This window comes from Cnephaeus nilssonii (genome assembly GCF_951640355.1).
Source record: "Cnephaeus nilssonii genome assembly, chromosome: X".
Lineage (NCBI taxonomy): Eukaryota > Metazoa > Chordata > Mammalia > Chiroptera > Vespertilionidae > Cnephaeus > Cnephaeus nilssonii.
Window position 1 is genome coordinate 74825747 of NC_137071.1, and position 14502 is coordinate 74840248.

The 14502-nt window shown below is 44.9% G+C and overlaps 1 protein-coding gene across 5 annotated transcripts in view; it reads left to right on the forward strand.

Annotated features, from left to right (window-relative positions):
- The window catches only part of FRMPD3 (FERM and PDZ domain containing 3), a 170301-nt gene that overhangs the window by 110409 nt on the left and 45390 nt on the right, over positions 1-14502 (forward strand). For all 5 annotated transcript variants that reach the window (XM_079764400.1, XM_079764398.1, XM_079764399.1 and 2 more), the window contains 4 exons: positions 1737-1873; positions 2439-2565; positions 4662-4751; positions 6950-7129. In XM_079764400.1, coding sequence (XP_079620526.1) covers positions 1737-1873; positions 2439-2565; positions 4662-4751; positions 6950-7129 — 534 coding nt within the window. The remainder of the gene's footprint in view (positions 1-1736; positions 1874-2438; positions 2566-4661; positions 4752-6949; positions 7130-14502) is intronic.

Here is a 14502-nt window from a genome sequence, read left to right on the forward strand (position 1 = left end):
TGCATTCTGAATACAAGTCCTTTGTTGGATATGTTATTTACAGTTATTTTCTCCTGGTCTATGGCTTGTCTTTTCAGTCTCTAAACAATGTCTTTCACAGAGCACAAGTTTGAATTTTGATGAAGTCCAATTTATCAATTTATTATTTTATGAATTGTGCTTGTGGTGTCCTATGTAAAAAATCTTGGCCTAACCCAAGGTCACAAAGATTTTTTCCTATTTCTTTCTAGATGTTTTATCATTTTAGATTTTACATTTAGGCCTGTGATTCATTTTGAGTTAACTTTTGTATGTGATACAAGGTACTAATCAAAGTTGGGGTTTTTTGCATATGGATATTTAGTTCTTTCAGCTCTGTTTGTTGAAAAGACTATCCTTTCTCCACTGAATTGCCTTTGCACTTTTGTCAAAAATCAGTTGTCTTTATGTCCGTGGGTCTATTTCGGAACCCTCTTTTCTATTTCATTGATCTATCTACTTATCTTTATGCCAATATCACACTCTTTTGGTTACTGTAGCTTTATAATAAGTTTTAAAATCAGGTAGTGTTTGTCCTCCAACTTTCTTCTTTTTCAAAGTTGTTTTGACCATTCTAGGCCCTTCGCATTTCCATGTGAATTTTACAATTTGCTTGTCAATTTCTACCAAAAACATGCCATGATTTTGATTGTGCTGAATCTATAGATAGATTTGGGGGAGAATTACCATCTTAATAATATTGAGTCTTCAAACCCATGAATACAGAATATTTTTACATTTATTTATATCTTCTTTAATTTTTCTCAGCAATGTTTTCAATGTACAGGTTTTTTTTCACATATTTTGACAGATATATCCCTAGTTTTTTCATATATTTGATGCTTTGGTAAATGGTTTTGAATTTTAATTTGAATTCTGATTGTCACAAGCATGTAGAAATGTAATTAATTTTTGTATATTAATATTATATCCTGCAACCCTGCTAACTTATTAGTTCTAGTAGTTGGTTGTTGTGTTTTTTTTTAGATTCCATTGGATTTTCTACATAGATGATCATTGATGAAGCATTCTTTTTCCTCTTTCTCCTATGCTGTACCATGGCTCCCTAGTCCCTTAGCTCATCCTGGTTCCACCTCACCACAATGAGCAACTGGTCTAACCAAGGCTGAATCATTGATAGCTGGGACTCTGACCCTCAGGGTTTGGGAATTGTCATACCTTTGGCCAGTAGTTCTAGGGTAGCCCTTTTAGGATAGCATAGGGAAGGCTGATTCTTCGTCAGTGCTTTTGACCTTCAGACCCCAAAGAACAGAATATCTGCCCCAACTCTGCAATCCATCTCTCACCCTGGGCTTCTGGGCCAGAGCCCTGTAGAGAGCCTCTCCCAATATCTCTCTTCCTTTGTTCCCACCTGAGCTGGGGGGTGCGTATAGGCCCCTGAGAAAAGGCAGGGAGTATTTTGTAACAGGAGGAAAGAAAGGGAGTCTCACTTTTGCAGCGACCTAGACGTTCTGCTCACTTATACCAGTGTGTGCACACATCACTGAGAATAAAATTGTTCAAATCTGCTGAATGAAGTGAATAGTGTCTATGAGAGCCAAGCTTCCTCTGTTACCGCTTCCCCAAAGGCAGAATTTTCCTCTTCTCCTTGATCTAGGAAGTCTTCCTTACACTAGGATATTTTTTCTGGGATAGAAGGGTGGGTGGGGAGGGAACATCTCCTTCAACTAATAGGTTTGAATTGCCCTCTCTCACAGAGTCGGAACGATGTTATCCGAGAACGCTTTGGAATGGACCCCAAGCCAGAGATGCTTTTGGGCCTTGCTGCCCTCCACATCTATATCACTGTCTCAGCCACTCGACCTAGTCAGAAGATTTCTCTCAAGAATGTGGAGTGAGTTGTGCTGGGGCCCTTTGGGATGGGGCCCTTCTAAAGCTATGTAGGGGAAAGGTGCAAAGTTTGAGCTGTGCTTTGATTTTCAGGAATGGAAGTCTGCAGTATGAGTGAGAATTGGAGTTCCTCACACCTAGATCATGATGTCCTTGAGCTACAGCTTCTACTAAAGAACTATGGCCAATGTTTTTCTCCTGCCCCCATCATTTTTCTCTTTTTCCCAGGGTTCATTCCTTCATCTCTGCCTCTCAGATTCAGTCAGTTTGTCTTACCTGCTTCCTTTCTCTGTCTCACTTTGTCTCTCTCATTAATTTCTTTTTAAAGAATAGTTTATTGATTTTTAGAGAGAGAGGAAGGGAGAGGGAGAGAGACATCGATGTCAGAGGGCAACATCAATTGGCTGCCTCCTACACGCCCCCTACCAGGGATCAAGCCTACAACATGGACATGTATCCTTGACCAGGAATTGAACTAGCAACCTCCTGGTGCATGTGACAATGCCCAACCAACTGAGCCACACTGGCCAGGCTCTCTCATTAATTTCTTACTTTTCTTTTGATTTTAGGAAGGAGTGGGGCCTGGAACCCTTTCTTCCCCCCTCCCTCCTACAGGGCATCAAAGAGAAGAACTTCCGGAAATCCCTTTCTCAGCAACTGAAGGCTCACCAAACACATCCTTCCAGTGGCACCAAGGTACCCAGAGTAGGCCATTGGGCACCCTTCTCAGGCATTAGTGGCCATGGGGGCTCCTGTGTGGTTTCCCAGAAGGTCTGGTCTTCTGGGGATCCTCTCCACTCTTTTCAACTTGGGTACTATACTGTTTGGCTGGATATGGGGGACAATTGCAGAGGTGGGTTTTCCCCAAGCCTGAGCTTCCCCCAGGGACATCTCAGTGGTCAGTCACTGAGAAAGCCCAGTGTCCTCAGAGCAAAGAGACCAAGTTGCAGGAGGAGAAAATTCTCAGGTTTTTTCACCCATTTAGTCAGTGCTGGTTGAGCATCTGCCATGTGAACAGCACTGGACCCTGAGTAGCATATGTTTTCCATGAAAGTGACTGCTCTTTCCCTTATTCAATTTCTAACTCATCAGTCCTGGGACAGGGAATTTTGGGAGATAAAAACCAAGCCTGATGAGATAAGGCATAACCTGGATAATGGGTCACTGGGCAGCATGTTGAGGGCTCAGGTCACTGCTCAGCATTCCTGAACTTTCTTGGGTGCCCTCTGAGGAATTCCTACTCCCTGCTCCCTCAGCCTTGTGGGCCCTTCTCTTTTTCTTCTTCTGTAGGCCCTTCTCAAGCTTCTGAAGCTCAGTCTACTTGTGCCTAGGAGGCAGGAGTTGTGGTGACAGGCACTGAAATGCAGATGTAGACATAGGACATAATCACCCCCATATAGTCCACCCATTCCAGATTCCTTGCATTACCAACTAGCTTCTCTTTTAAGATGCAAATTTCCCCAGAGAGTTAAGCCATCCCTACCTTGCTGTGCATATTTAATCAAACTGTTTTCTTCCCAGTGGAGACCATCAGTGCTCTCAGCTGTCTCATCAGCAAACATTTTTGAGGCTCACCAGTGCTTGGGCTGGAGATACAAAGTTGAAAAGGGCCTGGTTTCCACCCCCAAGTCAGGCACAGGCTAGTGAAGAAACATCACAGTCAGTCACAGCACAGTGTGACAAGCGTGGGTACTCTGGAAATATGCAGAAGAAACACCCAGCCCAACCTGAGGAAGGTAGAAAAGGCCAGGAATTGGTGCATTTGATGCCAGAGCTGGGTCTTGATGGACAGATAATAGTTTGTCTAAATGAGTTGGGGAGGAAGACTTTCCAAGGCAGGGAGATCTGTCTATACAAAGCCCTTGGGACATGAGAGAGTGTGGTACATGGAAAGGAATGCAAATGATTCAGCATAAGCCAGTACAGAGAGTTAAGGAACATGCCTGGGGGTGGGGAAGTGAGGGCAAGAGAGGAAGCTAGAGAGATTGGCAGGAGCCAATTCATGGAGGGTCTTGCATGCTGTGGAAAGGGGTTAAACTTTACCCTGTAGGCAGTAGAGAGCCATTGAGAGCTTTAAGCAGGCAACTGATATGATTAATCTTATGTTTTAGGATGATCCCTATAAGCAGTGTGGAGGGGTTGAGGGAATGGAGTGTCAATACTGAAGGTAACCTGGCTGCCACCCTGACATAGGTGGGGGACATTAAGCAATGACCATGGGGCTACAGAAGAGGGGTGGGTAGACAGGAGGTAGAATGAAGATGATTTCGTGACTGGTGGCCTTCTCAGGTAAGAGGGTGAGGGAGGAGTCCAGTATGATTCCCAGGGAATGCTGCCATCACTATTAGAGACTTTTATATGAGGAAATGCCAGAAGAAGAGCAGACTTGGGACTTAGGTGTACTCAGAATCAAAGGTATTAGGGGGACCCCCAGTTGGGGATGGCCAGTATCTAATGGTTATAGGAGATCTAATGAGAGAGGTATAGATGAGGTGGGGTCTCACAGTTGGGGAAAGGTGTTGGAATTAACCCAAGAACAAAATGAGTAAGCTGGATTCTTAAGGAATGAGGACCAGGAGGAAAAAGAGTGTTTAGGAAGGGAGAGGGGATGCTAGAGTTAAGACCCCATCTGAATGGAAACCTTTCTGCAGTTTCTCTGAGGATCTCCTTACACTCCCATAGGGTGTCTTGCTGACATTCCTGTGTAAGATATTGACATTCCTTCCTGAGAATACAGGTTTGCTTTTGTGTGTCTCAAGTTTCTCACGTTTCTGGGTGTTTTGTTTTTACAGGGCTCCACAATTCAGGCAAAGCTCCAATATCTTCGAATTCTGAATGAACTTCCAACCTTCACTGGTGTTTTGTTCAACACTGTGGGCCTGGTCAGTGAGGGTAGCGGGACTGGGTGGGAGGGAGCCCTCTGTGGGCACTGTCCTTGGGTGGAGGGCAGTAGAAACTTCATTAAAGCTTTAGAATGTCATTCTGTCTCAGCAAATATTTCTAAACTAGAGGCCCGGTGCATGGAAATTCATGCACTGGAGTGGGGGGGGGGGCGTCCCTCAGCCCGGCCTGCCCCCTCTCACAGTCCGGGAGCCCTCAGAGGTGGGAGGCGACCTGGCGATCGGGAGAAGGCAATGCCCCATCACACCTCTGCTGCTGCCACTGCCAGCAGCACAAGCCTCAGGCGGCCCTGGGCGGCTGGGCAGCCGCCATCCAAGGTTTGCCTGTGCCTTGGGCCAGCCCTGGGCAGCTGGGGGGCTGAGGGGACTGAGGGATTCTGGAGGCAGGCACGCAGAGCCTGGCCGGCCCCCAGTCCCCTCAGCCCCCCAGCAGCCCAGGGGCTGCCGTGCACCCGCTGCCCCGGTGGAGCTGAGGGGACTGGGTGCCGCCATCTTGTGACTGTGAGCGCCGCCATCTTTGAGACAGCATGAGGGTCAATTAGCATATTCCCTCTTTATTAGATAAGATATTTTCCCTCCTCTTCCTCCTTCTCCCTCTCCTCTTCCATGGTGCTCTGGTTCCTCCTCTGATAAAATGGTAAAGTGAGAGGCGATACTTGTTTTCAGTGTCCCTCATTGACCCTTTTGTGTCCCCTTTCCTCAATTTCAGAAGTTGGCAAACTATTTCCCTAGTAAATATTTCAGGCTTTGCAGTCAGGCTATGCACATGTCACAGATACTCAGCTCTGCCATTGTAGCATGAAAGCAGCCATAGACAATGTATAAACAAATGAGCGTAGCTGTGTTCCAGTATCTTTATTTATGGACACTGAAATTTGAATTGTATGTAATTTTCACATGTCACAAAATGTGGTTCTTTTGAATTTTTCCAACCATTTAAAAATGTGAAAACCATTCTTAGTTCATGGGCCATAGAAAAACTGGTGGTGGGCCAGATTTGCCCCATGAGCCAGAGTTTGCTGACCCATGCTCTGTTTCATTACTCTTCCTTATATACCTAAAGTCCCCCACTCAAGGCTTCCTGAATCAGTATGCTTTCCCCTGCCTACCCAAGGCCTCCACTGCAGCAACACCCTTCTCTGGAGGGGGGAGACTGCTGGTCACCAAAGAATGTGCCCCAGGCTAGTTTACCCTAGTAAGCTATGGAAAGGAAATTCAAACCATCTTGCTATCTCCATGTGCTTGTCCTGCTCTGGGGAACACACTGTCATGCTTATGGGGCACACCAATGGAAAGCCGCTTATCAAAGTATCTACGGCAGAAGGAAGAGGTTCATCGGGGTGATGCTAATACCATGGAATGGACCTGCAGAGGGCTCAGGCTTGATGGTGCCAAAGAGCCTGTCAGGAACATTTATGTGAATTCAGTCCATCAGGCACAGAAGTAGCCATTTACATACTGGGATTTGAGAATCACTGAAAGCCCACTGCCCCTTCCCTCCACCTCAACCCCCACACCCCTGCCACTGCTAAAATTCTTATAGGCCATCCTTTTGGGTTAAGACTGCTATAGTGCCTATTAAAGATCAAATATCTTCTTAGGGAGAGAGACACCCCCCATTAAGCGCCCAATCAACCCTTAACACCTTAGACCAGAGTTATTTCTTTGTCTTTTCAGGTTTTGGCAACCAATGAGAAGTGAAAGTTTGAGTTGCTGTTGGTTGGAGTTGGAGGTGGGGGTGGGGGTGGGTTAGGGTAGGTTAAAGACCAAACACAGGATGCTACCTATTCGGGCAGAGTACCAGATGGATACCTTAAGTGGCCTGCAGGGACAAATGGAAAGTCTGTGGGGCTTGATAGACAGAGGGTGCTATAAAGGCACCAGAAAAAACTTCACCTACTTCATGATTTTGCTAGAGCCACCCTGCTGCTGCCCAACCTATTGCTGAGCCTAAGGTGCCCATTTGGACTGATGATCTAGGCCCTGCCCTGAAAACAGGAGCATCCCAGACCATTTTCCCCTCAAGGTTGTCCTCCCGCCTTGGCACTGAGCCCCAAATGCTTCCAGACTTCCCAGCAGAACCGGCCCAACGCTTGTTTTCTATTTCCTCCTCCTATCTCCTCTCCCCACTGCCTTTGCCTTTCTTTCTGTGAATGCTGCCCACGACATTTGGGCACCAGGACGAGAAGCAATCAGCCACCACTCTTCTGGTGGGACCTCGGCATGGTATCAGCCATGTTATTGACCTCAAAACCAACCTTACCACTGTGCTGTCCGAGTTCAGCAAGATCAGCAAGATCCAGCTGTTCCGGGAGAACCAAGGCGTGGCCCGAGTGGAGACCAGCATCATGGATGCCAAGGTAAGTCTGACTTTGGGGGCTTCTTCTCCCCAGGAACAGGCCTTGGGAACACAGTAAGAAGTAACCTTGACAAAGAGAATTTAAGCCTGTCAGGTGAAGTTCAGTTATTCAGAAGTGGCTCAGAACCTGAGCCCATTTGGGCTATCTTCTTTGCCCTTCTCAACCCTGTGGGACATACTATTTTTTCTTATAAGAGAAAGCTTATTTAGAAAGTACAAAGAAAAAGTCACAGAGGTAGAAGTGAGCTGTAGAAGAAATGGGCTCAGGAAACAAGTTATAGAGGCAAAAAAAAGGGCCCTTGGAGCTTAGGAGAAAGATAGAGGCAAGGACAACGTGCCTGGGGGAAGGGGGTGGGGAAAGGTGCCGGTGTATTCCATAGAGAGAGCCACTGGAACATGCTATTGTGACCACATATTAAGGTTAGCCAGTGCTAGAGAAAGCTAGGGAGTGTCCAATCAACCCATAAGAGGTCTTTTGCAGAGGGCAGGGGAACTGGAAAATTTGGAGCTACCCCCAGGCCATCACTTCCCACTCTTGTGTCATAGCACACATAGGAAATTACATTCATGTGGAATATTAGGGTAAATGGAGCCCAGAGACTCTGGCCATCCTGGGCTCTGTCTAGTTGTCCCAAAGGCTGAAAGGATATGTGTACACCAGGTGGGGAGCCCTTCCATAGGCACACACACACTTGGAATCATGGAGGAGGGGATGTCTGAGTATGTAGACAGAACTAAGGGGTCCTGGGGAGACAGTGAGCAGGTAGAGCCTGGTCCCCATTTCACCTCCCTGAGTCCACCTCTTCCAGAACCTTAGAAATTTTCCCCCAGATGAGTTCATTCAGACTACCAAGCAGCTGTTGCCTGTGCAAAGTCAGGCAGCCTTGGTCAGTCACATCTTCCATGGCTCTCCCTGCCTGTCAGCTGGTGAAAGTATTAAGAAAGAGGCAACTTTTCTTTCTTTAAGGATTTCCCAGGAGATTTTGTTAGCAGATTAAGAGGTGGAATGTTCGCTGTTTCAAAAACAGCAAATTATTATTTTTTTTTGTCTTTGTGAAACCCAGAAAGCTTTAATATGTTAATGTTTTTCACCTGCACGCCATTGATTTAGGAACCTGCCTGAAGCTAATATTTAATTGGCTTGTGGCCACTTCCTCAAGCAATGATTGCTGTTCCCCTCAGATGTTGTTGAGTAAAAAGCCAAATGAGCAGGTAGGGAAGGGGAAGGAGAGACAAGACAATGCAAGGGAGATGTGACTTCCTGAGAAATAAAAAGGGTTTAAAACAGAGAAACAGCTTTCCAAAGGAATCTTCTTTGCTTTACAAGTGATTCTCAATATTGGCTGCACAATGTAATTTTCTTGAGAGCTTTATAAAAATACCGATGCCTGGGTCCTACTACCAGAGATTGTGGTTTAATTGATTGAGGTAGAGCCTGGGCATCAGGATTTATTTATTTTTCAGTTCCCTGGGTGATTCTGTAATATAGCCAGGTTTGAGAAACACTCACCTCTGGGTCCAGAGCTCTAGAGGAACCAGGCCAAGCAGGGTCGGTGGGGTATTGCCTGGGTGTAAAGCACTAGTCTAATTTATAGGAGCGATTAGCCACAATTGTGTGCATGAAGGCTGCTTTGGAGGGGCTACACTTTTATAGGGGAGACCTAAACTTACAAAGACACATACCCTACTTTAATAAAGCAACATCAGAGCCTCCATAAAGCTTTGGAATCAGACAGACCAGGTTCAGATCCCAGGTGCACCACTTCCTAGCTCTGTAGACTTGAAGAAGTATCTTGAACTCTCTGAGCACTGATTTCCTCAACTGCAAAATGGAGTGCCTAACTCAAAAGATTGTCATTTAAGATTAAATGAGAAAATGTATGTAAAATGTCTTAGAACACAGTCTGACACATTATAAGTCCTCAACAAGTGAGACCTGGTATTTTTTTAAAAGCAAAATATCACTAAATAAAAGTTAAAATCAAGTAATTTTGTAGACAAGAATAGCGTGGAACAAAAGAACAGGAAGTGGTTAACAGAACTGGCTTTCCACAAGATAGTGTTTTAAGCTGGATCTTGAAGTGATAGGCATGGATTAGCAGAGAGAAGTGGAATGTATTCACAGGCAGAGAGCAAGCACAGAAATAAGTAAGACATATGTGCAGGTCAATAAGCATAGTTATTTGGCTGGAGAGGAGACTAAAGAGAAAAGAGATTGAAGAGATTGGGGATGGGCAGAATAAGCCGGTATAAGCTTTGAAGGCCAGTCTGGGAAATTTAGATTCAATGTGATAGAATAGTGGGAATCCACTGTAGGCCTGGAGCAGAGGAGTGATAGAATGAAAGCTGATTTGGACTAGTTTTTCTGATGGATGGGAGCAAGGCTAATGTGAAACCAGGGAGGCAAGAAGGGGATTGTGATGCTAGTGCAGGATTGAAGTGATAAACGCAGGGCCTGAGCTGGAGGGACAGCAGTGGTAATGAAAAAGAAAGAGTGAATGTGAAATGTGTAGAATCGTTAAGAGTGTGCATGCATATCCCCACACACATTCCTGTCTTGCACACACAAAGCACACATTTTATTATCCCTAACATTTATCACCTACTGCATGTAGCCCAATTGCACTGAAGAATGGCGCTATGCATGCACACAGAGTGTCCACATCATGGGTGGGTGGAGAGGTGAAGGACTACATTAGGAGATAAATGGAAGGTCTTGGTGAATGGAAGGGGCTAGGAGAAGGTTGCACTTTGCTGAGTGGGAAACAATGAATGGATGGGTAGATGATGAGACCAACAGGTGGCAGATAGTTCAGGTATGTCCTACTTTAAGCAACAGATAAAATGTATATGAAAAACCAGAGGAGGTTTATGCACTTTACATTAAAATGTTTCTACTTTGTAAAAAGATTTATCATGTGCAGTAGGCAGAATAATGGCCATCCAAAGATGTCCATGCCCTAATCCCTAGATCCTGTGAATATGTTATGTTATATGGCAGGGAGTAATTAATATTGCTGATGGAAGTAAGATTGATAATCAGCTGTCCTTAAAAGAGGGATATTAGCTTGAATTACCCAGATGGGCCCAATGTAATCACAAAGGTCCTTATAAGTAAAGAGGGAGGCAGAATAGAAAGTCAGAGTGATGTGATGTGAGAAGAGCTCAGTTCAATCTTGCTGGCCTTGAAGATGGAAAAAGGGGCCATGAGCCAAGGAGTGGGGTAGCCTCTAGAATCTAGAAAAGGAAAGAAAATCCATTCTCCCCTAGAGCCTCCAGAAGGCAGAAGTGATGCGGCCCTGCCTACCCTTTATTTTAGCCCAGTAAGACTCATGATCTCCAGAACGGTATGAAAATATATGTGTAGCCTTTAAACCACTAAATTTGTGCTAGTTTGTACAGAGACAACAGGAAATGAATATATTGTGAGATTCCTTCAAGTAAAAAGCTGTCATACACTGCACTAAAGATATGATTTGATGCCTTGGCTGGGTAGCTCAGGTAGTGTCATCACGATGAGCCAAGGTTGGGGTTCCATCCCCTGTCAGGGCACATACAAGAATCAACCAATGAATGCATAAATAAGTGGAACAACAAGTCAATGCTTCTCTCTCTCTAAAAAAAAAAGATATAATTTGATTGATAAATGTTATGCTTACAACCAATTTTTGTTACATAAAACGAGATGCATATGTAATCAGAGATGTCTGCTGTGTGCATCACTAATTACAAGTCAGTGCCCTATGAAATGGACAGGATGATATATATACCTTTCTCAGGTAAATTGGCAGAGGTAAGATCCATGATATAGTGGAGGAAGGAAAAAGGGAAGATTGAGGGAGAAAAAAAGATTCAGATTTCCATTTGACAATCATTTACTAGTAGTATGAACTTCCATCACCATTTATTTATCCCTCTTTACGTTCTTTTAACTCCCCAAAGGAATATATTTTTTTTAAAGCTTCCCAGGTAATTCTGATCTGCATCTGGCCTAAGAACCACTGCCTTAAAGCGCTATTCTTACTTGTCCCCAGATTGGCTGGCTATGCCCAATTCACATTTCCCAGTGTTGTGGAGGCAAGAACCCAAACATACTGGTCCCCTGGGACTCAAGGACCATCATCTTGTACCCTTGCCCTTCAAGGCCCCTAAATTCCCACCCTTTTCCTGTTTTCAGGGATGCTAGGATATTCTGAGGCTACCCCAGGACCAGTCCCCTCCCTAGTTGGCAATCCAAAATGCTGGGAAAGAGATAGGGCTGGAGCATGTAAAACTAATCCCCACTGTACCTTCTCTTATTTGGTCATGCCTCCAACTCCATTCTCCCTTTCTCCTTCTCCATGTGAAGATGGCCTGGGCATAATTTTAATTACAGTTTTCACTCAGCTTACTTGCTCTTAGTGAAGTACATTTGAGGTAGTATGCAAATGTCTTTCTCCAAGAGACAGCAGTCTGGGATTGAGATAGCACTGGGCCATTCTCATGCCCCATTACCACAGAAACACACAAGGGGAGAAAAGAAACCATTAAAGGGATGCCCCAAGGGATCTCTTGTGACCCAATGTGTCTCCTATTCTTGTGTTTGGAGCTTTCTTGCTCTAGTGCTTTCTGTAGGGACAAGCATTATATTAAACATGATCATTCAAATCCTATTTTTTTAAAAACACACTTGATTTTGAAGGTTTCTAAGAAAACCTATCCAACCTGTTTGTTTGCCTTTGATTTGATTTTTAACTCTGATGGCAAAAGTGCATCTGTGTTCCTTTTACAAGCTGCATTTGGCTCGTGCTGGGGTCCAGTTGGCTATGCAAGGATGCAGAGGAGAGGTTCCTGATGTGCTTGGTTCTCTCTGTGCACAGGATTTTGCTTGTGTGCTGCTTTATTACTTTCATTGGGCTACATTTGGGTTAGGAAATAAGAGGGGGAACTGAAGTCAGACAGTTAAGTCAATCAGCCAGTTAGTCACTTAGCCTCCCATCTGTCCATTAGCTAGCTGACCAGCCAGCCAGGCAGTTTAACTAGTCAGGATGTCAGGATATTAGGGTTTTAGGCATTCTTCATGTCGTGCAGCCACGCTTGTCAGCCAGGGCATCAGTAGGTCAGACTGCTCTGAAGCCAGCTAGTCCATCAGTTTTTCTATCAGTCAGCCAGCCAGTCTATCAGCCTGTATTTTGGCCAGATGGTCCCTTATACTATTTTTCAGCCAATGCCATTTCCTCAAAGAAACTCTCTCCAGCTTCTGCCACCAAATTAGTCACATGTGTGCACATTTGTACCCACACATGGATCCAGGACATTCTATGTTCTGATGAATCTCTGTACTTTCCCTTTATAGTGCTTATCATACCTTGCAATCATATTCATTTCTGTGATTATTTGGTTTATGTCTTATTTTCTGCTAGATTGTAAGTGCCATGAGGTCAGGAACTGTGTTGGCCCTGTTCTGGGATGAGTGGCTGCATCTTGCAGTAGGCCCTGCAATCTATGAGCCATTTAACCAGTGTGCAGCAGCTTGCTGTGTGGACAGAGTAGGGTGCAGGAGCATCTCAGCCAGAGGGGCCAGCATAGGTTAAATTATGAAGGCCTGCAAAAACATGACAACTCTGGCAAATTGTAAATGATGTGTCATTGCTGGAGCATAAGACAAGGGGCTGTAATAGGAGGAGGGCACAGCAGAGTTAGTGGGAGATACGCTTGAAGCTGTAAGTTGGATCTAGATCCTGAAAGGCTGCGTGTGACAATGGAAGGCAATGGGTTTTATGTGATGAGCTATTTAAATTTTTAAGTGACAAGGAGAGTCATATTTTAGAACATGACTTCAGTAGCAATTTGGAGGTGAAGTTGAGTGAAGTGAGTAGAGACTGAAGGCAGGGAGTTCAATCAGAAGACTATTGGAGGCGGAAGGAAGATGGCTGCCAACAGGAAGGCAGCCTGCAAGATAGTGCGTGAGTGAGAGAATGAAGGGAGAGTGTGGTCGCACGGGGAGTGTTTGTTGGTGAGTTGAGGGACAGCTATACTCCAGGGGACTGTGGGGGATTGCCAGACGGGGTCTGCTGACAGGGAAGCCTCCGCTGCTGCTGGGATCCCTCCCAGAGCGACTGGCTCTGACGCGGAGACCACACCATCTTGAAGGGGAGAGTGGATGTTGTCAGAAGCCTGAAAATCCCAGGAATATACAACAATGGCACCCAGCGAACTGCTGCGAACCCAGAAGCACTGGTCCCCAAGTGGCGCGAGCACACGGATTCAGAGGAGCTCTGCGCCTCCTCACAGAAAGGTCAGATTTCGCCTGGGATAAGGTGAGGTCTGTGGTCCAGGCAGGAGAGAGAAATGCGCACGGTGGGAGCTGGAGGATCCTGGGAAGTCTGAGCCCAGAAAAGTCCGCTGCTGTTGGGGCTGGCGTGATCCACGAATGTAAAAGGGGATCCGCAGGGCTGCTAACAGAAGGGAACTCTAAAAAGCAACCCATAACTGAACTGGGCACAAAAGGGCAGCCTAAAAGTTTTAACAGTGTGTCTGCTGCTTAGACCCAAGGGGAAAAAAGACTGCACAGACTTGCGCCGCAGCACCAGAGTTCGCGCACATACTCTGGCTCTTTTTTCTCTTTTTCTCTTCCCCTTTAAATCCTTGCTTTTGATTACTAAGCCCAATACATAGGATCACCCAGTTGGGGACACTCTAAGAGACTGCAGGGGAAAGTTGTTTTTGTGGAACCTGGGCATCAGAGCAGGGAATAATGATCAGAGAACCAGCTCTGGGGCAGCCCATTCCCCCAAACCAGTATTAAGTTCCACAGGGAAAACAAAATCTAAACACTAGCTAGAGAGGACCTATAGACCCGGAGGTCAACCCAGAAACACTGCCATCCAGGGGTTGAATCACAAATTGACTCTTGTATAAACAAAAATAAAGGAGTATAAGAAACAAAGAAGTACTGCCTGCTTGAAAATCAGGACTGGCCTACAACACTGAGGAGCAGTGGAACGCAGGGAACTTCAATACTGTCCTGACTAGGAAACAGGCAAGCCAAACAGAACAGTAGAGGAAGTGAATGACCTTCAGTACTGAATATTTTTATTTATTTTTTCATCTTTTACTTAAGAAACTAATTTTTTTTTCCTCACTTGAATTTACCTTTTTGATTATTAAATTTTTATTTTTAATCAGTATTATTATTACTACTATTTTACCTTTTTTTTTAAAATGTCATTTTATTTTCTCTTTATTTTATTTTGGGATAAGTATTCTACATTCTATTTTCATCTTTCCTTTAGCATGATTTTACTCTATCTCAACTTTACCTTTATTCCAACACTCTCTTTCTCACTTTCCCCCTTTTGTTGTCCTGTTTCTCTTACCCTATTCCTGCTTTAG